The sequence below is a fragment of the Cyprinodon tularosa genome, unplaced genomic scaffold, assembly GCF_016077235.1.
Source record: "Cyprinodon tularosa strain WSP-4 unplaced genomic scaffold, ASM1607723v1 ctg390, whole genome shotgun sequence".
Lineage (NCBI taxonomy): Eukaryota > Metazoa > Chordata > Actinopteri > Cyprinodontiformes > Cyprinodontidae > Cyprinodon > Cyprinodon tularosa.
This window is the reverse complement of record NW_024039108.1, coordinates 625,001-651,962: the sequence shown is the minus strand read 5'-3', so window position 1 is coordinate 651,962 and position 26,962 is coordinate 625,001. Positions and strand designations below refer to the sequence as shown.

The 26,962-nt window shown below is 38.0% G+C and overlaps 1 protein-coding gene across 2 annotated transcripts in view; it reads right to left on the bottom strand.

Moving 5' to 3' along the window:
- The window catches only part of rspo4 (R-spondin 4), an 80,531-nt gene that overhangs the window by 16,689 nt on the left and 36,880 nt on the right, over positions 1–26,962 (bottom strand). For both annotated transcript variants that reach the window (XM_038297533.1, XM_038297535.1), the window contains exons 3-4: positions 17,338–17,475; positions 11,646–11,831 (exon numbers count right to left, since the gene is read on the bottom strand). In XM_038297533.1, coding sequence (XP_038153461.1) covers positions 11,646–11,831; positions 17,338–17,475 — 324 coding nt within the window. The remainder of the gene's footprint in view (positions 1–11,645; positions 11,832–17,337; positions 17,476–26,962) is intronic.

Genomic DNA, 26,962 nt, shown 5'->3' with positions numbered 1-26,962 from the left:
TCTTAAAGATGGTTGCATGTCTGCAGAATGAATACCACATTGTTCCTTTCAAATCTCACTTTTGACAATTGCAGACTCTCCTCTTGTTTCCTGGCTTAGATTTTCTTTAAGAGGCTGTGAATCACGGTTGGAAACTAGCCTTAAAAATGTCATCAAACAGTTTTGAGTCTTTGTTGCAAATGTTTTAAAGGTTCTAGAAGTTAAACCAACATGGCTTTAACACATATAAACCTGTAGCAGCTTTCCCTGAATGAAAGAATCATATATTTTTAAACCCCACAGAAAAACCCTACATAAAAGTTTTATACTTCTAACTATTTATACCTTTGAAAATGTAGTACAAGTAACACTAACTGACATTTTTAAGAGGAGACAAAACCAGGTATTTCCAACTAGCTATTCTTTTGAAATTGAATTTGAAATCATCTTTTATCATTTTTGGGAGAAAAAAATACTGCTCATTCTTTCCACTTTTCTTTTTCAAAAGAGGGTAGGCAAGAAAACTGACAGGTGTTTGGACTAAGTCAAGTGTAAAGCAGAGCCTGTTGAGTGTGAGCAGCCAACAGGCTCCATTTCAGACTTGATTCAGCCACTTAGTCTATAAAGATATAATGAATTGCCCATGAAATTAACAATTTCTGCCAAGGCAGCAATTGTGTACTGAAAGCTATAAAAAGAAAAGGACACAACGTATTTGGACAAAGACATGGCTGAGCAAACGTTGCTACTACCGTCTGTCAATTTTACAGAAAGAACTCAATTTTAGTCTCACCCCTGCCATGCTTCTGTGTTTTCGTCCAAAAGGAAGAAGAAGAGGAATCCTTGATTGCCCATGCCCAATGAGCGATTTGTCCACGACGGCCGACTGAATTTCAAACACGTTTGATTTTCTCCCGACCTTACAATTCATTGATCGTGAGGTGGACGTGAGAGGCTGATCGGCCCTCGTTGCCCCCTGTACACTACACGACGCATGATCAGGCTAAAAGTCGTCCTGATTGAAAAATCCTCGCACGACTAGAAAATCGTCAGCAAAAGGGCAAAAAATTGTACAGTGTATGCCCAGCTTTACTGGCTACCCGCATGTGAGCCTCTGACTGGTGGAACACAGATAGGAGTTATGATAGCAGGGCAGGCTACTGTTAGCGCCCTTCCAGGAATGACGCCAATACAGCACAAGGAACAAAATCATGCTTTGTGAAAGACAGACTACTGTGTCTTTCACAAAGTGAGCAACAGCAATTCACACGGCAGGAAAAAGACTCAACAACACCATTAAATCTAGTGGTTGCCAGTTTGACCTCAACATGGCAGACCTCAGGTGTGCAGGTGGCGCAGTGGTTAGCGCGCACAACCCATGTACGGAGGCCGTAATCCTTGACGCAGCCGACCCGGGTTTGGATCTGATCTGTGGTCCTTAGCTGCCTGTCTCTCCCTCTCTCTCATACCCCCTTTCTCTTCTGCCTACTGTCGAAAAAACTAGACACTAGTGCCATAAAGTAAAAAAGCAAACAAAAAACATGTCAAACCTCAAATTGACAGAGCTAGTTCTGATGTTTTATAAGGAAGCCGAGAGTGGTTGTGTCCCTTCAATAGTTTTTCGTGGTGATTTTTGCGATAAAACAAGTAAATTTTCTAATTATCTAAAGATAATGAAAGCCTTTTTCTCATAACGAGATGATTGGTGTGTGTTAAAACTGATTACATCCTTCAATACCACAACAGCGGGAGAGGATTTATAAGTATAAGCCATGGCAACCTATGTGTAATTTTGTGTTTAACTATTAGGTAACAAAACGATGATGTTGGTTTGATGATTTGCTTCCACTTCTGATTCATAAGCATTTAGACTTATGCCTTCAGCGCCTTAGCGTCGGGTGTTCTGGCACCCGGTGTTTTCTGAACAGCATAATAATAATAATAATGGAATGCAGTATAAGATGTATTAAACCCCAAAAACTCTTAAAGCTACAGTGTGTAACTTTTAGCGACATCTAGCGGTCAGACTACAGACTGCAGCAACATGAACATCTCCCCCCCACCGCTTCTCCCCCCCAACAGTACGGCGAGCGTTACGGGACAAAATGTCTTCCATGACGTCCGCATCACCTACCTTCTCAAGTGATGAGGTTTGTTTACATAGATAATTTTACAGATAGTATTTCATTAGTCTGTGTAGGGTATAGATTTCATGTAGACTTTAGATAATAAATATACCCGTTATTTTTTCTACATCGTTGTGACATTTTGGCGATCTCGCAATCGCTAGTTTGTTGGCTCTGCGCTGCCGTAGCGCAAAGATGTCTGCCTCCATGGCTGCGAGACCCGCTCCTATGTAATTATAAATAACGAATTCTAAGGCAACGCAAATATTAAGGTTAAGAGGCTGAGCTCGTGGATGATGATAAATAACATAGTTATGTATAATATATTACATTTCTGACTGTATATCCGTGTAATTATTACACAATGTAGCTTTAAAGACTTTCACAAAAAAAACTCGTTTCTACTGTATTCCATGCAATCCAATCATCCACCACGACCTGACAATGAGTGAAAAGAAATAGGAGACTAAAAAGCTGATTATTTTATTACCGTGACTGCACAACTACTGGCAGTGCAGGCATGGATGAACTGGGAATCCATTGCTGTTGGCCATCCTCATTCATTACTCAAACAGGTTAATTATCTCGTTATCTCAAGAAATCAATAACTGTTTTTTATTGTGATAAAGAGATAATTATCTTGATATCTCGAGAAAATAATTGTTTAACTGTGATAATGAGATACTTATGTCATTATCTGGAGATGGCAAAGTAAAAAAAAAAATAAAAGTTGAGTACGAGCGCTCTCAGCTGCCATACTTTTATTCCCTTCGTCAAACAGATCTTCTAGAGATGCTTCCAGTTAGAGTAGTCCAAGAACTAAGGCTCCAGGTAATGATCAATAAAAAAAAGGCAATTTTCTAGTGAGATTAACCAGTATTTCTTGGATTTGATTCATGGTTGAAAGGAAGCTGCCAAATCACAGATGGAGGCGTCTTTGGTGTTTCTAGTAGAAGCAAAAAAAAAGGATTTAAAAGAATAGTCACTTTGAAAGAATTTAGTGTTTGAGAACCATGACTGAAGAGTAAACGTTGTAGAGGGAAACAAATTGTAAATCTCATGAAACAGGCTTGTAGAAAAAAAAAAATGGAGGCACTTCATCAAGCTTTATTGAAAATTATTTAGGGATTATACAACGTAGAGATGTGAAATGTGGAGTCAACAAGTCATCTCCATGTGATGTATTTAATCTACCCAGCCAATTAACCAGGTCAGTCCAATCTGCACAGACTTACACCACAAAATAAAGTGCAGGTTCAGCTTGGCCCCACCTGCCATGCCAGCTAACCCTCGCAAGAACGGGGCCAAACCCACCAATGTCCCAGACCCCCACCCGATGTCAGGAACCTGTCTTGCCCATACCAGTGGACGGACAAGACATCAAGCCATAGGATGGGTAATTAAAGCCAGGAGGCGCAAGTAGACCCCATACCAGCTCCCCCTCTGCTTGGATGTAGTGTTGTTGCCTGTTGGACTTCTGTGTAATTAAATGTCTAAATGCATTTCAACATAGTGCCTAAGCACTGGAAGCAAAGGCAGATAGGCTGACCCACTTCCATTCCCTGACTATGTCCACCCTGATGCACTACATATGTATGTGCTGGAAATGTTATAAATGTTGCTGTGGCCTATGCCCCAATTAAAATTGGGGCATAGGCCACCAACATGATGGGATAACCCACCCTGGTGAGGATCTCTTCTTCGAGAACCTATTTGTGTGGTAGTGTGATAAAGAAGTTAAGAACAGAAGATAAAGAAGACAAGAAGCACGATGAGAAGGAATTAACTGTTTTTTCAGGGCGCCAGCCCCCCTAAACACTCCCAATAAGCACCCTGTTCTCCACACCCCACCAGGGAAGCAAGGCACCAAGCACCAGGGGCAAACCACAACCCAGACTGAGAGCCCCCAGCCACATTAAAACAAAAATGTAAAATTTGAAAAAACCTCTCATGAAAATGCATGACTTGCACAGCTCATGTTCCTTAAACAACTTCTATCTTTACATCCCAAACAAAGAAAGCATACTATCTTCTCTGTCAAGTTTTTCTTCAGAGACAAATATGCTATTTTGGTTCTCAGGCTTCTTTGTTCCAAACTTTTTCATAGTTTGTGTCTGGGGTCCTACAATCCTCTCATGCAAATGTCTAACCACAACTGTCATGAAGCCTGAAAAACAGCATTACTCATATTTGACCATACATTTAAGTAAAAATGTAGGTTGGAACAAAAGTCTTATCTTCTGTAGGCTTTAGATCAGGCGTAAGTCCTGCAGGACTTAGAGGATTCCCTGCTTCAGTTCAGCCGATTCTGATGATAGCAGTTCAGCTAAAGCCTGTTAAGTGGATGTGCTCTCTTCGTCCTCTGGCATGGGAGCTGCCTTGGAGCTCGTCTGCCTGGCTGTGTGTTTCCTGGACGGGGCCGCCTTTTACAGCTGCTTTTTGTATCTCTGCTTCTGTCTCCTTGAACCCCAGTCGGCCTCGGCAGATGGCCGCTCACACTGAGCCTGGTTCTGCTGGAGGTTTCTTCCTGTTAAAAGGGAGTTTTTCCTCTCCACTGTCGCTACAAGCATGCTTAGTGTGGGGGATTGTATTTGAGTCAATGAGTCAATGCAATCAACTGGTTTTCCTTAGATAGAAAACTTTGTATCAATTTGACTGTATGATCTGGTTGAACTGTAAAGTGCCTTGAGATGACATGTGTTGTGAATTTGGCGCTATATAAATAAACTGAATTGAATTGAATTAATCAGCTATTAACGAATAATTAGCAGTGTTGAAGCAGGTAAACCTGCTCTGCGGGGATCTGGACCCAGTCGGCCATTGTTAGAACCTGGGTTAAGGATGCACATAAAGCAGCTGTTGTCCTGAAGCACTATTTGCACAAACTGACGCTTGCTCTGTTTTTGATCAGCCAGCAAACAAAAAGATCAGGTGACGAACCACCAGAGACATCAGTTAAGGATTAGAACTCATGCTGGTTCACTTCTCCGGAACATGGGGGAGAAAACAGCTACAGAACTACAATAGCAATGAAAAACTCCCTTTCTGGAGAGCTCAGTCACAGTTATTAGAGCAACAAGTGTTTCCTATAACAAACCTCCATGGGGATGCGTGTGTGTGGGGGGGTGTATTGTCCTAAATGGGAGCCACTCTTCATTTTGAAACCAGGGAGAGTTAATCTGTTTCACTATGGGAGGTCATCATCCACATAAATACAACTTAATAAGCTTTTACACTAAACATGTGTACAAAAATACGAGATTCTGGTTGACATTTCGACTTGAAATCGATTTGTTCCTCGGCCAACTAATTCAGGTTGGAGAAATGAAGCCGAAGGGAGTTTGGCTGATTTAGGGAATCCCTTTGAAACGTTGGGTTTGATGCACATCAATAAATCATTTGTTTTAAATTCCAGTGAAACGTCAGCGAAGAAGTTGACAAACACAATGTGGAGACAGTTAATATTTCACCAATAACATCCCTGATCTGAGGGAGAGTTGTACAGTTCATCAAAAAACGCAACATCTCTATATCAGATAATGTCAGTGGTGTGTGAAACCCCTCCTGACCCCTACAGCTCTACGACCTCGCCTTAGATGTTTTTGAAGGAAAAGTCTGTTCAGCAAGGAATAAGCAGTGGATCATTCTCTATACCTAAAACTAATATGTTCGCTGTGATTTAATGAAGCCTCAGCTTCTTGCAGATTTAGGATTTTGAGAAGGTACCTGCAGACAGCTCTTTGGGACACCACCATGCATTATTTTTTTTTTTTTTTAAGTTTTTATGTCACTAGTTGCTAATTTTTTATGGACAGTAGGCTGACAGGAAAGGGGGTATGTGAGGGGAACACAAAAAGGAAAAGATTTGAACCCATGTCGCCTGCATCGAGGACTAAGGCAACCATATATGGGTCGAGTGCGCTAACCACTGCGCCACCAAGGCATGCCCCAAATGCATCCATTCATAGCTAGAACGCATCCTGTGCTGCTTTAATGGCTCCTGCAGAAACAGTGCGAGTTCCAGCAAGTCAGTAGAGTGGGCTTTTTCGCCTAAACAATTCTAAGGACTTACTGCGCAAAGCTGACAAACTAAAACTAATTCCATCCACATTGAGGAAACTCAGTATTTCCCAGTGTAGCATATCTAAAAGGAAATATTAGAATATTAAATCCAGCAACCCACTCATTGTTCGCATTTCACGAACCGTACCTCGGCAATGAATGTCCTTCCTGATCTCCTAAATATCACATATTATCTTATTATTAATATGAGAAAAGATCTCGTAATTATGAGATTAAATCTGATACTGATCTCGTAATTATGAGATAAGCTGTCAGATTTTTTTCTTGGGTGAATGCAATATGCTTCCGTAAATTCCTGGCACATATTGATTCACAGCGTTTTTGCGTCTCTCTGTTTTCTCCACTATGTTCCCAGCAGTTTTCTTTCACATTCTGTACAAACGCCCCAGTTTGGATAACCACACGCTATGAGTGATTTCCTAACATCTTTGTGTTGTTATTGTTTCTCCTCTACAATTAAGGGAATATTGCCAGCCAGTTCTGATTATCATTGTTCATACTTTTTATATAACCCAACTGTGCAGCATTTAAAGTGATTGAAACCTTGATGAAGGCAGACAGTGAAAAGAAGGCAACCGATATCGTTTCTCTTCATCTAAAGATGATAGGACAGCAGGAGATGGAGAAGTAAAAGACTAAAGCTGTGCAATCTGGGACAAGAGAGGAATGTCAGGGAAATGCCACAGGACTCTTTTATCCCAGATGTGTACTATTAGGCCCACAGGCTCAATCCCAGAACCCTACCCTCCTGGATCAGCTTTCTTCCTTCAGGGCATCAGCATGACAGTGGTAATGAGGATTACTCTGAATGACAAGCCTTACATTGCTGAAAAGTAGGAACACTCAGAGCCGCAGGCCTTTGAAAAAGAGATATCTGCACTTTTAAACAAGCTGCTGTCCCATCCTCTGCACTGTGTCACAGTTTCCTGTTCAACAACAACTTGGTTTGATGGGAAAGCCAACAAGCTGTGCCAAATCAAATTTTAATCAGTCTGAGGTTTTATTATTAATCAAACCCAGAGCCAAGTTCTGTCACTGCAATATTTCTTTTTCTGTGGAAGACACTGAGGACGCTTTCTGTTATTTTTCTCCTCTTTTACCCTTTAAACTGGTTCTGACAGGATTTACACAACAAAATATTTACACTTAGAGCCCCAAACGCAGCCGGTAATGATTGAGAACCAGCATGTAGGCGTCAGACCTGAAACAGCTCCCTGGGTTCCCTGGGTTTCGGTCTTAATCAAGTAGATAGGGTAGTCAAGTGCAAAATAAGCGTGGTTTTAGTGTTTCATGCGGTTCTTCAAGGGAACAAGGGAATCCCTTATGCTCCTTGCATGTTTAAAGGATGTTCTTCTATCATGGGACCACAAATGAGAACAATCTGGACAAATGGTGGTTCTGGATGACGTCCAGGAAAGGAATGCAGCGGTTGAGAAGAAGCGTAATCCTGTTAGACTGAATGTAGACAGATGGAAGCAAAGTGCGTGGTTACTCTGTAGGAGAGTATTAGCAATATCACACGCTGAATGTAAAGTACTATGCAGCAGGTCCAAGAAAGTGGAGAGTCAAAGTACCCCACACTGGAGAAAAACAAAATATAGATCAATCTAGATCTAAATCTAGCCATTTTTTCTTAAAATAGCTGCATTTGTTCTTGAATTAAGGAGATAATAGAGACATTTTGCCAACAGAACAAGACAATTTAGATTTAATATAACAAAACATAATTGCATTATCTTATTTCAAGTGCATGTTATCAAATTATCTTATTTTAAGAGTAAAAATACTAATTCCATTGGCAAATCATTGTTAAATTAAGGGTAAATACACTTAATTTAAGTAATTTTTACTCATTTTTACATTGTTTTTGCAATGCATTTAAAAAAAGAAAATGTAATTGCATTGTCTTATTTCAAGTGCATATTATCTAAATATCTTATTTTAAGAGAAAAAATACTCATTCCATTGGCAAATCATCTTATTTACCTACTCAAATTAAGAGTAAATAGACTTAATTTAAGACATTTTTACTTATTGCTAGATCCTTTTTCCAGCGCACACTTCATCATTCTTCACCTCACTAGACATGGATATACTTTTGTATTTTCTGCTGTAAAATGAATCTTATATTTTAATTTTTTTTATTCCAGGATTCAACCTCTGCCATTTCACAGGATGCACAGCTTTAAGTGGTAGTTGACTGTCAGCTTTTAGATTATTTATACTTATTTTTATTTTCAGAATAACCATTCAGCGTGCTCTCTGTCAATCAGTCGCCGCACTGGAAAAAGTCGAAATCTAGATAAGTCATTTTTTTCTTAAAATAAGTGATTTTTTTGTTAATTTGAGCTGGAAAAAGAGACATTTTGCCAATGGAACGAGACAATTTTCATTTAAAATAAGAAAACGCAATTGCATTTTCTTATTTCCATTGCATATTATCTGATTATCTTATTTTAAGTGTAAAAATACTTTCATTGGCAAACTATCTCATTTGCCTACTCAAATTAAGGGTAAAAACACTTAATTTAAGAATTTTTTACTTATTTCTAGATGGTTTTTCCAGTGTGTAAATGTCGACTTTACCTCCTCATCCAAGAACAAATGCAGTTATTTCAAGAAAAAAATACTTATCTAGATTTAGATTTTTTCCAGTGTATGGGGCACGGTGAGGGTTGATGGACTTCGGTGTGGGGGCAGTGGGGGGATTTGCGGGGGCGGTGTTCGGAGGGTTCGATAAGCATCTCCCTGAAAGAAGTTTTTGGAACTAGGGATGTCTGATATAAGTAAATTTTTTCTTTTCTTCTTAAAGTAAGTGTATTTTCCCTTTTTGAACTGGTAAGACACTTTACCAACAGAATAAGATAATCTACGTCTAGAAAAAGCACAAAAAAGACAGATTATTTCAAGTGCAAAATTTAGAGTTATATTATTTTAAGGGCAAAAATCCAGCTAAATTAGTTTTTACTTCTTTTTTAAAGCTACAGTGTGTAATAATGACAGGGATATACAGTCAGAAATGTAATATATTATATATAACTATGTTATTTTTCATCATCTACGAGCTCAACCTCTTAACCTTAATATTTGCGTTGCCTCAGAATTCGTTATTTATAATTACATTGGAGCGGGTCTCGCAGCCATGGAGGCAGACTTATTTGCGCTACGGCAGCGCAGAGCCAAGAAACTAGCGATTGCGAGATCGCCCATTACGCTCGAAAGTAACTACGGCAAGTTGAGAGAGATGAACTGAGACGGTACTGAACAATAGATGGCAGTATTAAAATTATCTATGTAAACAAACCTCATCACTTGAGAAGGTAGGTGATGCGGATGTCGTGGAAGACATTTTGTCCCGTAACGCTCACCGTACTGTTGGGGGGGAGAAGCGGTGGGGGGTAAGATGTTCATGTTGCTGCGGTCTACAGTCTGGACGTTAGATGTCGCTGAAAATTACACACTGTAGCTTTAAATTGTTTTTGCAGTTTAGACCCTCATAACTACAATTATTTTAGAGATAAATCAGTGCAAAAATATTAACATTCCTTGAAGATTTTCATGACATTAAGGTCATCAATAAGTTCATTAAGTTTCATTGTAATTTTATTTGATTGATTAAAAATGATAAATCTGAAGGGGAAGTAAAAAAGAACTTTGAGCTTTAAAGTGTTTTAAACAGGACTGTTTGGTGTCAGTTTCTATTCAGCTCTGCAGGCAGTAAGTTTACTTTACAGCATGGGTGTGCCAATGGGGGAAAAGGGGGCATGAGTGCCAACGGCCCAAGTAGAGAGAGTGGCCCCATTCTATGATAGTTTAATTCTGAATGAATGGGGCAATCAAATTAATTGGGGTTATAAATTATTTCAAATATATTGATATATAAATGAACAAACTAACTCTTTTATTCTTAGGAAGTAATTTGTTACCAAACTGCTGTTTCCTGGAGAAAATCTGTTATGAGGAGAAGTTAGTTTGAAAAGGTTTTTTTATTAGTTTTATAACACTGGCTTTAAAAACATGAAGGTTATTGGATTTTTTCCCCGCTACTTTTTATTATCTTTATATTTGCGTGTGATGTTCACAATGCCGCAGTAATAAAGACCAGCTGGATCCGACCTTTTTATAGGGAGGAAGCTGCCGTCCCGTCATGTGTTTGCGTGGCTGGACTACATTTCTTTGCTACTAAAGTTACCAAACTTTATAACTTGGGTTTTATAACACCAGATGACCAAGAAGGCTCTTTTAAAGGTTAGACGGTCTTTGTAAATCAGGTCACAATAAAAAACTGTGATATGTAAAAGTGTGTTTCCACTGATGCAAAGAGATGATTTGTATAATCTTCACTGGAAAAATGATATAAAAATAAGTAAAAATTTCTTAAATTAAGTTTATTTACCTTTATTTTGAGTAGGTAAATGAGATAATTTGCCAAATATCTTATACCACTCTTAGTATAAGATAATTAGATACTATGTACTTGAAATGAGACAACAAAATTGTTTTTTCTTATTTTAAATGTAAATTATCTTCTTCCATTGGCAAAATGTCTCACTTTCCTCCTCAATTCAAGAAAAAATGCAAATATTCTAAGAACAAATGACTTACGTAGATTACAATTTCTTGCATTGTTTGACCTACAATGGAAAACTGATCTAAAGACAAGTAATACATGTCTTAAATTAAGTATATTTAGCCTTAATTTGAGTAGGTAAATGAGATTGTTTGCCAATGGTATTTTTTCTCTTAAAATAAGATAATTACGGTAGATCATTTGCAATTGAAATAAGACAATGCAATTGTGTTTTCTTATTTCAAGTGTAAGTTATCTTGTTCCATTGGCAAAAGGTCTGTTTTACGCCCTCAATCCAAGAACAAATGCACTCATTTTAAGAAAAAATCACTGGTTTTTCCAGTGTAATGGCGCTGAGTAGATTAAAGTTTGTTAAACAAAAGTCCAGATTGAGATTACTGATTGCACGACTGTGAAAACATGACTAACTCTCAGGTGTTTGCTGGTCACCCAGTCAACACTGGAAAAAAATCAGACATTTTCTCTTAAAATAACTGCATTTGTTCTTGAATTGAGGACATAAAAGAGACATTTTTCTGATGGAACAAGACAATTCACATTTAATATAAGAAAAAGACAATAGATATGTCATTTTTTGTTGAAATAAGTGCATTTGTTCATGGATTGAGGAGGTAAAGAGGTATTTTCTTATTTAAAATATGAAAGCACAATTGCATTGTTTTAATTTAAGTGCATCTTATCCAATTATCTTATTTTAAGAGTAGAAATACTGATTCCATTGGTAAACTATCTAATTTTCCTTTTCAAATTAAGGGTAAATACACTTAATTGAAGACATTTTTACTTATATCTAGAGTTTTGTTTCCAGTGAACAAACAATCTGCAGGTTTTGCTCTTTAAAGACAGCTACTTAAAGTCCTTCTCACCTGCGGGACACTTTTTCTTCATCCTGCACCTTTGGGTTTCCCTTTGGGGCGGACACACCCCAGCTGCTCTCCCGCTCTGGCTGCCCTCCTGAACCCTGGTCTGCTTCCCCCATCTGAAACCACAGGTGGCACCGTCATGCGTGCAGACACTCCACTCGCTCCACTCGCCTGGTGGAGAACAGTCCTCTAGAAAAAATAAACGGAGCAAAAAAATGAAAAAGAAAAAATGGATAAAGGCCCAGCAGCCAAAGACTTAAATGTAAAAGTTCGATTTTTTCAAAGAGAATATTACATAATTCTTATTTAATGTCTCCAACTTTACACACTAATATTGCTTTAAAGAATCTTGTCGAGTGCAGATTATACACTGCAAAAACAGTCTAGCAATAAGTTAAAAAAAATCTTAAATTAAGTGAATTTGTCCTTCATTTGAGTAATAACATGCTGCTGTTTTTAGTAAAGAGGCGATTTTTATGCTTAATAAAGCATAAAAAACATTCGTTAGAAATGGATAATTCATTGTAAAACATTGTTGCACATACTTACTTACTACTTACTGTAGTTATATTTGTGAACTGTATAATCCACTAAAACTAATCTCATACTTGGTGAGGACAGAAGTCTGTACTCGTGTTCTAGTGAATTGAGAAACTTATTATCTTCTGATTTGATTTTACGTTAGCCTATGCTAATAGATTAGCTCTAGCTCATATAGTAAACAATCACTTTTTTTATTACAGTTTGTAATAGATATCTCATGTATAACAGCTTATGAAAACTTTGAGGCAGAGACGCAGGCCGTTTCTGTTAGGAATCCAGTTTGTGTGGGTTGTGTCTTTGTTTGTTTTCCCTCCACCACCAGGTGGCGCCTGGTTCTCGTTGGCCTTCTCACACGCCTGCGGATGGTTGCCTCATTACCGGAGGACTCTTAAGCTTCTGAGTGCCACTACCTCAACGCCAGAGTGTTTGCCAGTTTTGGGTACTCTAGTCAAACTGAGTTTTGTCACCTGAGTCTTAACCTTTTGCTTTTGTCTTTGCCCCTTCGGCAGGAAGTCCTCCTGCAAACTGGATTTTTTTGGACCTTCTCCCCCCTGGAAGGATGCTCTGAGCATCAAACTGAGCTGAGGATTCAAACTGGTGGTTTTGGATCAACTTTTCCCCAAGGATTGTTTGGGATTCTCTCTGAGCAGGGGATTCATCTCCACAAGAAACCGTTCAAGTACCGCAGGAAATCTAAGTGGCAGTCAGTTCCTCCGTTCCTCAAGGAAACACCTCAACCTGGTTAAACCCTATCCACTCTCCAACGATCAAGTCTATTACTGGAACAACCCACACCGACTGGATTCGATGATTGAAACCTTTTTCTGGAAAGGTGAGTCCTGTTGCCTTTATTCCCTTCTTCAAATGAAAGACACAAATTTCCCTCTGAGCCTGAACTAACCGCAGAATCTTCCCCTTCACTTTTCAGTCAGTGTTCAGAGCAGCACTGGACTCCTCTCTACCAACTCACAATAAACCTGTTAAACTTTTCCCTGGTCTCTCTGTTTGGTTTTTGCATGTGACAGTTTCTCAATTCAGTAAAACGCAAGTACGGACTCGTTGCTAAAAATCGGTCACAAAAAAACCTGCGCAGGTTGTTTGGAAGGGCTGAAGGACCCCCCCCCCTACTAAAATTAAGGTTAAATACACTTAATCTAAGACATTTTTGCTCATTTTGGAGTTTTTATTTCTTTTATGTGTCGCGTAGGAAAGAACTTCAAGGTTCAATGTGAGTCGCCTGCACTCACAGTAAAGATAAAACAAACATCCACCACCATACCTCAGCAGTGGGGAATTGGCTTAATAAAATTCTCTCATTTTTAGGCAGCAGCGGTGCAATTGTTTAAGATAAATCACCCCCAGATGAACACTAAACATGCCACTCGAAGGTGACGTCGACTATAAAGTCAAAACTTTTTTCACCTCAGCCTACAAACTGGAAACAGGATCTGGACATAAGTTAAAATGTCCTAAAATAAATGTATTTACCCTTAATTTGAGTAGGTAAATGAAATAGTTTGCCAATGGATTGAGTATTTTTACCTGTAAAATAAGATAATTAGATAACACGCACTTGAATTAAGACAATGCAATTGTGCTTTCTGATTTTAAATAAGAAAATATTTCTTTTACCTCCTCAATCAATGAACAAATGCACTTATTTTAACAAAAAATGACATATGTAGATATGATTTTTTCCAGTGCAAAGGAAAACTGCCGTTTCATTGCAATCCTCATGGAGGTTGTCAGATCTGAGAGTAGAGACTTTGCAGGAGATGCTTCAGGTGTGTACCAACAATCAGACATTAAACCGTAACAGCGACATTAATACCAGATGTGGCCTCCCTGCCAAAAAAGAACAGTAGCTGCAGATGTTGCAGGTGGAGGGAGAAACGAAAAGCATCAAATGATGACCGAGTTCAAGCATAGATCTCACTTACTTAGAAAGGAGGGATGGATTGTTTGCAGCATGACATGGAGATAAATCCTAAACCTTCTCTGAAGATTCTTAATGTGGATCATGTGTAATGTTCAGAGCCCAGAGCCTTAAAAGAGGATTTAGCTCAGATAAAAGACAACTGAGTGTTTCCAGTTGAGTTTAGGAGTCATGAAGCACAAATTAAAAGCACATTAAAACATCCCATTAGGCTGTCAGTTAATGGGATTGGGAGCCATTAGGGTCGGATGGTATCAACAGAAATCCTGCATTTGAAGTCCCGCCAACTGATCAAGATCGGCTGAATTTAAACTAAACAGAAACACTCGGTGTTGGAAGCTTTAACAGTTCTCAGAAAAAAAGACGCCCCGCTGCGATGCAGCTACGCGTATGGAGACGCACAATAAAAAGGAGATTGCAGAAGATTTTTGGCTTTGCTGACATCTCTGTTGGAGAGAAGTTACTTTATATTGGTGGCTCGGGTCAGGTCAGACGTTAAGAACGAACTATGACCTGAAAAAGGAAGAGAAGGCAGATCTCTTTTTTTTAATGGTGGAGATACTGCTGTGTTCTCCTTTTTTACTCTCCATTAGTACATCTAGAGTAAGTTTACATGACACATATGAAAACGTGGCTAGTTTTATACCTTTATACATTTTTTTTATCGTATACATCATCCAGCATGATGCACAGATACTGGAAAGGCAGGATTGGTTCATAACAAAGAGAATTTATTCTCTTAATGTTAATATAGGCGTAACTTTCTGACGGACTGGTTTGGACATGTCCCCACCAATAATTTCAATACATAGACTTTTCCTTTCAACAATATGTGGGACAAATTTCTATTTATTGATAATCAGTGCTGTAGCTGAAAGGGAAAACATCCATGAAAAGATCCACATTTTTCTGGATGGATGGGTGAATGAAACTGGGGAGACATGATATATTTCTGTTGGGATCAGAATTGGCTGTTATTTGTCCTTTTTTTTTTTAATACATTAATGTCTAACTAGCTATAAATATAAATATCAGTGTATTTTGATTATTTTTTGTACTCAACAATAGGAAAGCTTTCAATAAATATATGTTTGAGCTTATTTTTGAAAAATAGAATCCTATATTGAAAGCGTTTGTGTTGAATAACTGTAGGTCCATCAGCGCCACCCTTAGAGTGTACCCACCAACTTTCATCACAAAGTTGCACCCTTGGTTTAGGGGAAATAAAGAATTCTAAGGCTTAAGCCAAAGGTCACGGATTAGCGGACCGCGGTCCGTATCCAGACCCACCTGCTGGCTAATCCAGATCAAACCTGATTTAAAACATTTATAAATTACATGTTTGCTGACCACAGTGTCTAACTAAGCCCTCCAGAGTGTCCGGCACCAGGCTACATGTGATATAAAATTAGCCAATGAGCTGCTTTCAGTCTGGGTTGCTGCTGCTGCTACTTTTAGACACAGCAGGCAAACGTGCAGCAAGCCGGGCGATGGGAAAGAAGGAGAAGACGATGAGGAAAAGAGAGCAGAGAAAGTGTGGACTGCTGGAAGAACTGTGGTCTCTATTTCAGTGTTAAATTCTGTTTAAAGTCACTGATTATAGAGGTCTGCTGCAGACGGGCTAACGTTAGCCCTGGCTGCCGTTAATCTCAGAGGTCCACTGGTTGCTGCAGTCCTCTCAACATCTGAACTTTTTTTATTGATTACACACTAAATCTGTAAATGGGCCATATAGGGAAGCTTAAAAGTATGTTGATTGCATCAGAGCGTCGGGGCACAGTAAGAGAACATACATGGTGAGCGGGGAACTTTTAAGCAATGCAGCTTCGACGTACAGTTTGAGTTGTAGCTGCGTGCAACGATTGAAAATATCACACAGTGTATTCCCGGCTAAAAGTATTCACTCAGGCTGCACACCTCGGCTAGACATGAGGCTCATCTTACTGAAGCGGTTTTCTAATGTGAGATGTTCTAGAGCTAGACTTGCTTAGGTTCAAAGTTATAGGTAGTGAAATCTTTTGTTTGACTAGAACAGAGAGAACTATGAGGATTAAAAAGCTGCTTGAATGAAAACCACCAATCTCATTCTTGTTGAATAAGACCAATGTTTCAAAAATTAACGGGTGTTGATTGTATTTGTATGGGCTGTGTGTTTCCTGGATGGGGCCGCCTTTTACAGTTACATTTTGTATGTCTGCTTCTGTCTCCTTGAACCCCAGTCGGCCTCGGCAGATGGCCGCTCACACTGAGCCTGGTTCTGCTGGAGGTTTCTTCCTGTTCAAAGGGAGTTATTCCTCTCCACTGTCGCTACAAGCATGCTCAGAGTTTGCCTTGGAGTCAATTAGTCGATGCAATCAACAGTTTTTTTTCTCAGATGGAAAACTTTGAAAGTGCCTTGAGATGACATGTGTTGCGAATTGGCGCTATATAAATAAACTGAAATGAATTGAATTTGGGTTTTTTAATAGATCTTAATTTGCATTTTTTTTCTTTTTTGTAAAGCACTTCGTGACCCTCCCTTGTCTAAACATAGTTTTACTTATTGTACTTTAACTGAGCATCGGTTCGCACTAATTACTATATATTGATCTGAAAAATAATTTGATGTATCACTTCCACAGAGTGGATTTAAAAACACCAATTTTTAAAACAGACCAATAAAGGAAAAATGTGTCTTTATGTTTTTATTATTAAGGTTTGGGAGCTTATTATATAATATATTTCTATGTATATGTAATAGTTCAGTTACAATCACAGTATTATAAACAGCCTTTTAAAGAATGAATGAACATGTGGATTTAAGTGGTTTAATCAAATATTCAAAGTGTCATTCAATGAAAGTTTTTATTCTAACAGTAACTTATTGAATATTTTTATTAATACCCTGGTTGTAGTTCTTGAATTTTTTCAATATTTGTTTAAAACCTTTTATTGTTTCAGGAGCATTGCATTGTTTCCTATTTGAGATTTAATCATATTTATATTACCTTTCAAAATTCTGAGCTGTTGTTCATATTCTCTTAGCAAACTTAAGCAAAAAAAAAAAAAAAGAACAACATATTGTATTTAGTTATGGTTCTTCATCCCGAGGCAACAAGATCTGAATCTTGATATTTATTTAGAGGAAATTAACCTTGCTAGGAATGCCTGTTATTTAATAAAGGTATTACATTGGTTATCTGTAAATATCTCCAAATATTGCAGTTTTTGACCTACCGAGGCAGTCTGTCTGGTGAGCGAAGGTTCCCTCTGGGCAATGGATCAAACATTTGCCTCTGTACAGCTTGAAGCCAGGCTTACACTTGGTGCAGAAGTCCCGACTGAAGCATTGCTCACAGTCCAATGAGCGGCATTCTGACAGAAAGAAGAGCATCTGAGAAACATCACAAAGTTTTTACCAGCAAGTTCAGTATTAGATTAAAGCAGGGTTTGCATCTGTTCATCAAACAGCATAAATATAATAAATATACACCACTATGCTGATAACACTCTGCTTCATTTGTCCAAAAATCCTGATGAGACTAAATCATTACATAGAGTACAAAGGCAAAAACCTGGATGAAATCCGATTGAATGACTGACTATATGAGGCTAGAATGAAAAATAACTTTTATGTCCCTCAGTGGGAAACTCAGCTGTTCCAGCAGCACAGTAACTGGAAAATGGAAACATGCCAATTCACCCGCAGGAGAAAATATGTAAAATAGAAAAAAAAGAAAGAAAAAAAAGCAGTTAGAACAGCAGCATAAGAAAGAAAAAAGATCTGAGGTGTCAAAACAGGAAACTCGGGTTCAATTAAGAAAAGTACAACATGCGTATTTAGATTTGGCAGCAGAATACAGAATAGAGGAAAATAGAAACTGTGTAAATGAGAGCAGCAATAAACAGCAACTCCAACATAGATACTGTACGAAAAACCTGGACTTCTAAAAGACATCCATCTCCTCATCAGGTAGAGTCTATCTATCAGGTAGAGTCTATCTAGCAAGTAGAATTTATCAGGTAGAATCTATCTATCAGGTAGAGTTTATCTAGCAGGAATAATCTATCTGGTAGAATCTATCTATCAGGTAGAGTTAATCTAGCAGGCAGAATCCATGTAGCAGTTAGAGTTTATCTAGCAGGTAGAATCTATCTATCAGGTAGAGTTTATCTATCTGGTAGAATCTATCTATCAGGTAGAGTTTATCTAGCAGGAATAATCTATCTGGTAGAATCTATCTATCAGGTAGAATCTATGTATCAGGTAGAATCTATCTATCAGGTGGAGTTAATCTAGCAGGCAGAATCCATGTAGCAGTTAGAGTTTATCTATCAGGTAGAATCTATCTATCAGGTAGAGTCTATGTATCAGGTAGAATCTATCTATCAGGTGGAGTTAATCTAGCAGGTAGAATCTATCTATCAGGTAGAGTTTATCTATCAGGTAGAATCTATCTATCAGGTAGAGTTAATCTAGCAGGCAGAATCCATGTAACAGTTAGAGTCTATCTAGCAGGTAGAGTCTATCTATCAGGTAGAGTTTATCTAGCAGGAATAATCTATCTGGTAGAATCTATCTATCAGGTAGAGTTAATCTAGCAGGCAGAATCCCTGTAGCAGTTAGAGTTTATCTAGCAGGTAGAATCTATCTATCAGGTAGAGTTTATCTATCAGGTAGAATCTATCTAACAGGTAGAGTTTATCTATCAGGTAGAATCTATCTATCAGGTGGAGTTAATCTAGCAGGCAGAATCCATGTAGCAGTTAGAGTCTATCTATCAGGTAGAGTTTATCTAGCAGGAATAATCTATCAGGTAGAATCTATCTATCAGGTAGAGTTAATCTAGCAGGCAGAATCCATGTAGCAGTTAGAGTTTATCTAGCAGGTAGAATCTATCTATCAGGTAGAGTTTATCTATCTGGTAGAAACTATCTATCAGGTAGAGTCTATGTATCAGGTAGAATCTATCTATCAGGTAGAGTCTATGTATCAGGTAGAATCTATCTATCAGGTGGAGTTAATCTAGCAGGTAGAATCTATCTATCAGGTAGAGTTTATCTATCAGGTAGAATCTATCTATCAGGTAGAGTTAATCTAGCAGGCAGAATCCATGTAACAGTTAGAGTCTATCTAGCAGGTAGAGTCTATCTATCAGGTAGAGTTTATCTAGCAGGAATAATCTATCTGGTAGAATCTATCTATCAGGTAGAGTTAATCTAGCAGGCAGAATCCCTGTAGCAGTTAGAGTTTATCTAGCAGGTAGAATCTATCTATCAGGTAGAGTTTATCTATCAGGTAGAATCTATCTAACAGGTAGAGTTTATCTATCAGGTAGAATCTATCTATCAGGTGGAGTTAATCTAGCAGGCAGAATCCATGTAGCAGTTAGAGTCTATCTATCAGGTAGAGTTTATCTAGCAGGAATAATCTATCAGGTAGAATCTATCTATCAGGTAGAGTTAATCTAGCAGGCAGAATCCATGTAGCAGTTAGAGTTTATCTAGCAGGTAGAATCTATCTATCAGGTAGAGTTTATCGATCTGGTAGAAACTATCTATCAGGTAGAGTCTATGTATCAGGTAGAATCTATCTATCAGGTAGAGTTTATCTAGCAGGAATAATCTATCTGGTAGAATCTATCTATCAGGTAGAGTTAATCTAGCAGGCAGAATCCATGTAGCAGTTAGAGTTTATCTATCAGGTAGAATCTATCTATCAGGTGGAGTTAATCTAGCAGGCAGAATCCATGTAGCAGTTAGAGTTTATCTATCAGGTAGAATCTATCTATCAGGTAGAGTCTATGTATCAGGTAGAATCTATCTATCAGGTAGAGTTAATCTAGCAGGTAGAATCTATCTATCAGGTAGAGTTTATCTATCAGGTAGAATCTATCTATCTATCTATCTATCAGGTAGAGTTAATGTAGCAGGCAGAATCCATGTAACAGTTAGAGTCTATCTAGCAGGTAGAGTCTATCTATCAGGTAGAGTTTATCTAGCAGGAATAATCTATCTGGTAGAATCTATCAGGTAGAGTTAATCTAGCAGGCAGAATCCATGTAGCAGTTAGAGTTTATCTAGCAGGTAGAATCTATCTGGTAGAATCTATCTATCAGGTAGAGTTAATCTAGCAGGAATAATCTATCTGGTAGAATCTATCTATCAGGTAGAGTTAATCTAGCAGGCAGAATCCATGTAGCAGTTAGAGTTTATCTAGCAGGTAGAATCTATCTATCAGGTAGAGTCTATGTATCAGGTAGAATCTATCTATCAGGTAGAGTTAATCTAGAAGGCAGAATCCATGTAGCAGTTAGAGTCTATCTAGCAGGTAGAGTCTATCTATCAGGTAGAGTTTATCTAGCAGGAATAATCTATCTGGTAGAATCTATCTATCAGGTAGAGTTAATCTAGCAGGAATAATCTATCTGGTAGAATCTATCTATCAGGTAGAGTTAATCTAGCAGGCAGAATCCATGTAGCAGTTAGAGTTTATCTAGCAGGTAGAATCTATCTATCAGGTAGAGTCTATGTATCAGGTAGAATCTATCTATCAGGTAGAGTTAATCTAGAAGGCAGAATCCATGTAGCAGTTAGAGTCTATCTAGCAGGTAGAGTCTATCTATCAGGTAGAGTTTATCTAGCAGGAAAAATCTGTCTGGTAGAATCTATCTATCAGGTAGAGTTAATCTAGCAGGCAGAATCCCTGTAGCAGTTAGAGTTTATCTAGCAGGTAGAATCTATCTATCAGGTAGAGTTTATCTATCAGGTAGAATCTATCTATCAGGTGGAGTTAATCTAGCAGGCAGAATCCATGTAGCAGTTAGAGTTTATCTAGCAGGTAGAATCTATCTATCAGGTAGAGTTTATCTATCAGGTAGAATCTATCTATCAGGTAGAGTTTATCTATCAGGTAGAATCTATCTATCAGGTAGAGTTTATCTATCAGGTAGAATCTATCTATCAGGTGGAGTTAATCTAGCAGGCAGAATCCATGTAGCAGTTAGAGTCTATCTATCAGGTAGAGTTTATCTAGCAGGAATAATCTATATGGTAGAATCTATCTATCAGGTAGAGTTAATCTAGCAAACTCTATCAGGTAGAGTTTATCTATCAGGTAGAATCTATCTATCAGGTAGAGTTAATCTAGCAGGTAGAATCCATGTAGCAGTTAGAGTTTATCTAGCAGGTAGAATCTATCTATCAGGTAGAGTTTATCTATCTGGTAGAAACTATCTATCAGGTAGAGTCTATGTATCAGGTAGAATCTATCTATCAGGTAGAGTTTATCTAGCAGGAATAATCTATCTGGTAGAATCTATCTATCAGGTAGAGTTAATCTAGCAGGCAGAATCCATGTAGCAGTTAGAGTTTATCTATCAGGTAGAATCTATCTATCAGGTGGAGTTAATCTAGCAGGCAGAATCCATGTAGCAGTTAGAGTTTATCTATCAGGTAGAATCTATCTATCAGGTAGAGTCTATGTATCAGGTAGAATCTATCTATCAGGTAGAGTTAATCTAGCAGGTAGAATCTATCTATCAGGTAGAGTTTATCTATCAGGTAGAATCTATCTATCTATCTATCTATCAGGTAGAGTTAATGTAGCAGGCAGAATCCATGTAACAGTTAGAGTCTATCTAGCAGGTAGAGTCTATCTATCAGGTAGAGTTTATCTAGCAGGAATAATCTATCTGGTAGAATCTATCAGGTAGAGTTAATCTAGCAGGCAGAATCCATGTAGCAGTTAGAGTTTATCTAGCAGGTAGAATCTATCTGGTAGAATCTATCTATCAGGTAGAGTTAATCTAGCAGGAATAATCTATCTGGTAGAATCTATCTATCAGGTAGAGTTAATCTAGCAGGCAGAATCCATGTAGCAGTTAGAGTTTATCTAGCAGGTAGAATCTATCTATCAGGTAGAGTCTATGTATCAGGTAGAGTTTATCTAGCAGGAATAATCTATCTGGTAGAATCTATCTATCAGGTAGAGTTAATCTAGCAGGCAGAATCCATGTAGCAGTTAGAGTTTATCTAGCAGGTAGAATCTATCTATCAGGTAGAGTCTATCTATCAGGTAGAGTTAATCTAGAAGGCAGAATCCATGTAGCAGTTAGAGTCTATCTAGCAGGTAGAGTCTATCTATCAGGTAGAGTTTATCTAGCAGGAATAATCTATCTGGTAGAATCTATCTATCAGGTAGAGTTAATCTAGCAGGAATAATCTATCTGGTAGAATCTATCTATCAGGTAGAGTTAATCTAGCAGGCAGAATCCATGTAGCAGTTAGAGTTTATCTAGCAGGTAGAATCTATCTATCAGGTAGAGTCTATGTATCAGGTAGAATCTATCTATCAGGTAGAGTTAATCTAGAAGGCAGAATCCATGTAGCAGTTAGAGTCTATCTAGCAGGTAGAGTCTATCTATCAGGTAGAGTTTATCTAGCAGGAAAAATCTGTCTGGTAGAATCTATCTATCAGGTAGAGTTAATCTAGCAGGCAGAATCCCTGTAGCAGTTAGAGTTTATCTAGCAGGTAGAATCTATCTATCAGGTAGAGTTTATCTATCAGGTAGAATCTATCTATCAGGTGGAGTTAATCTAGCAGGCAGAATCCATGTAGCAGTTAGAGTTTATCTAGCAGGTAGAATCTATCTATCAGGTAGAGTTTATCTATCAGGTAGAATCTATCTATCAGGTAGAGTTTATCTATCAGGTAGAATCTATCTATCAGGTAGAGTTTATCTATCAGGTAGAATCTATCTATCAGGTGGAGTTAATCTAGCAGGCAGAATCCATGTAGCAGTTAGAGTCTATCTATCAGGTAGAGTTTATCTAGCAGGAATAATCTATATGGTAGAATCTATCTATCAGGTAGAGTTAATCTAGCAAACTCTATCAGGTAGAGTTTATCTATCAGGTAGAATCTATCTATCAGGTAGAGTTAATCTAGCAGGCAGAATCCATGTAGCAGTTAGAGTTTATCTAGCAGGTAGAATCTATCTATCAGGTAGAGTTTATCTATCTGGTAGAAACTATCTATCAGGTAGAGTCTATGTATCAGGTAGAATCTATATATCAGGTAGAGTTTATCTAGCAGGAATAATCTATCTGGTAGAATCTATCTATCAGGTAGAGTTAATCTAGCAGGCAGAATCCATGTAGCAGTTAGAGTTTATATATCAGGTAGAATCTATCTATCAGGTGGAGTTAATCTAGCAGGCAGAATCCATGTAGCAGTTAGAGTTTATCTATCAGGTAGAATCTATCTATCAGGTAGAGTCTATGTATCAGGTAGAATCTATCTATCAGGTAGAGTTAATCTAGCAGGTAGAATCCATGTAGCAGTTAGAGTTTATCTAGCAGGTAGAATCTATCTATCAGGTAGAGTTTATCTATCTGGTAGAAACTATCTATCAGGTAGAGTCTATGTATCAGGTAGAATCTATCTATCAGGTAGAGTTTATCTAGCAGGAATAATCTATCTGGTAGAATCTATCTATCAGGTAGAGTATATCTATCAGGTAGAGTCTATATATCAGGTAGAGTTTATCTAGCTGGTAGAGTTTATCTAGCAGGTAGAGTCTATCTATCAGGTAGAGTTTATCTATCAGGTAGAGTTTATCTAGCAGGAATTATCTATCTGGTAGAATCTCTCTATCAGGTAGAGTTAATCTAGCAGGCAGAATCCATGTAGCAGTTAGAGTTTATCTAGCAGGTAGAATCTATCTATCAGGTAGAGTCTATGTATCAGGTAGAATCTATCTATCTATCAGGTGGAGTTTATATAGCAGGTAGAGTCTATCTATCAGGTAGAGTTTATCTATCAGGTAGAATCTATCTATCAGGTGGAGTTAATCTAGCAGGCAGAATCCATGTAGCAGTTAGAGTCTATCTATCAGGTAGAATCTATCTATCAGGTAGAGTTTATCTAGCAGGTAGAGTCTATCTATCAGTTAGAGTTTATCTAGCAGGAAGAATCTATCTATCAGGTAGAGTTTATCTAGCTGGTAGAATCTATCTATCAGGTAGAGTTTATCTATCAGGTAAAATCTATCTATCAGGTAGAGTTTATCTAGCTGGTAGAATCTGTCTATCAGGTGGAGTTTATCTAGCTGGTAGAATCTATCTATCAGGTGGAGTTTATCTAGCTGGTAGAATCTATCAGGTGGAGTTTATCTAGCTGGTAGAGTCTATCTATCATGTAGAGTTTATCTAGCTGGTAGAATCTATCTATCAGGTGGAGTTTATCTAGCTGGTAGAATCTATCTATCAGGTAGAGTTTATCTAGCAGGTAGAGTCTATCTATCAGGTAGAGTTTATCTAGCTGGTAGAATCTATCTATCAGGTAGAGTTTATCTAGCTGGTAGAATCTATCTATCAGGTAGAGTTTATCTAGCTGGTAGAATCTATCTATCAGGTAGAGTCTATGTATCAGGTAGAATCTATCTATCTATCAGGTGGAGTTTATATAGCAGGTAGAGTCTATCTATCAGGTAGAGTTTATCTATCAGGTAGAATCTATCTATCAGGTGGAGTTAATCTAGCAGGCAGAATCCATGTAGCAGTTAGAGTCTATCTATCTATCAGGTAGAATCTATCTATCAGGTAGAGTTTATCTAGCAGGTAGAGTCTATCTATCAGTTAGAGTTTATCTAGCAGGAAGAATCTATCTATCAGGTAGAGTTTATCTAGCTGGTAGAATCTATCTATCAGGTAGAGTTTATCTATCAGGTAAAATCTATCTATCAGGTAGAGTTTATCTAGCTGGTAGAATCTGTCTATCAGGTGGAGTTTATCTAGCTGGTAGAATCTATCTATCAGGTGGAGTTTATCTAGCTGGTAGAATCTATCAGGTGGAGTTTATCTAGCTGGTAGAGTCTATCTATCATGTAGAGTTTATCTAGCTGGTAGAATCTATCTATCAGGTGGAGTTTATCTAGCTGGTAGAATCTATCTATCAGGTAGAGTTTATCTAGCAGGTAGAGTCTATCTATCAGGTAGAGTTTATCTAGCTGGTAGAATCTATCTATCAGGTAGAGTTTATCTAGCTGGTAGAATCTATCTATCAGGTGGAGTTTATCTAGCTGGTAGAGTCTATCTATCAGGTAGAGTTTATCTAGCTGGTAGAATCTATCTATCAGGTGGAGTTTATCTAGCTGGTAGAGTCTATCTATCAGGTAGAGTTTATCTAGCAGGTAGAATCTATCTATCAGGTAGAGTTTATCTATCAGGTAGAATCTATCAGGTAGAGTTTATCTATCAGGTAGAATCTATCTATCAGGTAGAGTATATCTATCAGGTAGATTTTATCTAGCTGGTAGAATCTATCTATCAGGTAGAGTCTATGTATCAGGTAGAATCTATCTATCTATCAGGTGGAGTTTATATAGCAGGTAGAGTCTATCTATCAGGTAGAGTTTATCTATCAGGTAGAATCTATCTATCAGGTGGAGTTAATCTAGCAGGCAGAATCCATGTAGCAGTTAGAGTCTATCTATCTATCAGGTAGAATCTATCTATCAGGTAGAGTTTATCTAGCAGGTAGAGTCTATCTATCAGTTAGAGTTTATCTAGCAGGAAGAATCTATCTATCAGGTAGAGTTTATCTAGCTGGTAGAATCTATCTATCAGGTAGAGTTTATCTATCAGGTAAAATCTATCTATCAGGTAGAGTTTATCTAGCTGGTAGAATCTGTCTATCAGGTGGAGTTTATCTAGCTGGTAGAATCTATCTATCAGGTGGAGTTTATCTAGCTGGTAGAATCTATCAGGTGGAGTTTATCTAGCTGGTAGAGTCTATCTATCATGTAGAGTTTATCTAGCTGGTAGAATCTATCTATCAGGTGGAGTTTATCTAGCTGGTAGAATCTATCTATCAGGTAGAGTTTATCTAGCAGGTAGAGTCTATCTATCAGGTAGAGTTTATCTAGCTGGTAGAATCTATCTATCAGGTAGAGTTTATCTAGCTGGTAGAATCTATCTATCAGGTGGAGTTTATCTAGCTGGTAGAGTCTATCTATCAGGTAGAGTTTATCTAGCTGGTAGAATCTATCTATCAGGTGGAGTTTATCTAGCTGGTAGAGTCTATCTATCAGGTAGAGTTTATCTAGCAGGTAGAATCTATCTATCAGGTAGAGTTTATCTATCAGGTAGAATCTATCAGGTAGAGTTTATCTATCAGGTAGAATCTATCTATCAGGTAGAGTCTATATATCAGGTAGATTTTATCTAGCTGGTAGAATCTATCTATCATGTAGAGTTTATCTAGCTGGTAGAATCTATCTATCAGGTGGAGCTAGCTGGTAGAGTCTATCTATCAGGTAGAGTTTATCTAGCAGGAAGAATCTATCTATCAGGTAGAGTTTATCTAGCTGGTAGAATCTATCTATCAGGTAGAGTTTATCTATCAGGTAAAATCTATCTATCAGGTAGAGTTTATCTAGCTGGTAGAATCTGTCTATCAGGTGGAGTTTATCTAGCTGGTAGAATCTATCTATCAGGTGGAGTTTATCTAGCTGGTAGAATCTATCAGTTGGAGTTTATCTAGCTGGTAGAGTCTATCTATCATGTAGAGTTTATCTAGCTGGTAGAATCTATCTATCAGGTGGAGTTTATCTAGCTGGTAGAATCTATCTATCAGGTAGAGTTTATCTAGCAGGTAGAGTCTATCTATCAGGTAGAGTTTATCTAGCTGGTAGAATCTATCTATCAGGTAGAGTTTATCTAGCTGGTAGAATCTATCTATCAGGTAGATTTTATCTAGCTGGTAGAATCTATCTATCATGTAGAGTTTATCTAGCTGGTAGAATCTATCTATCAGGTGGAGCTAGCTGGTAGAGTCTATCTATCAGGTAGAGTTTAT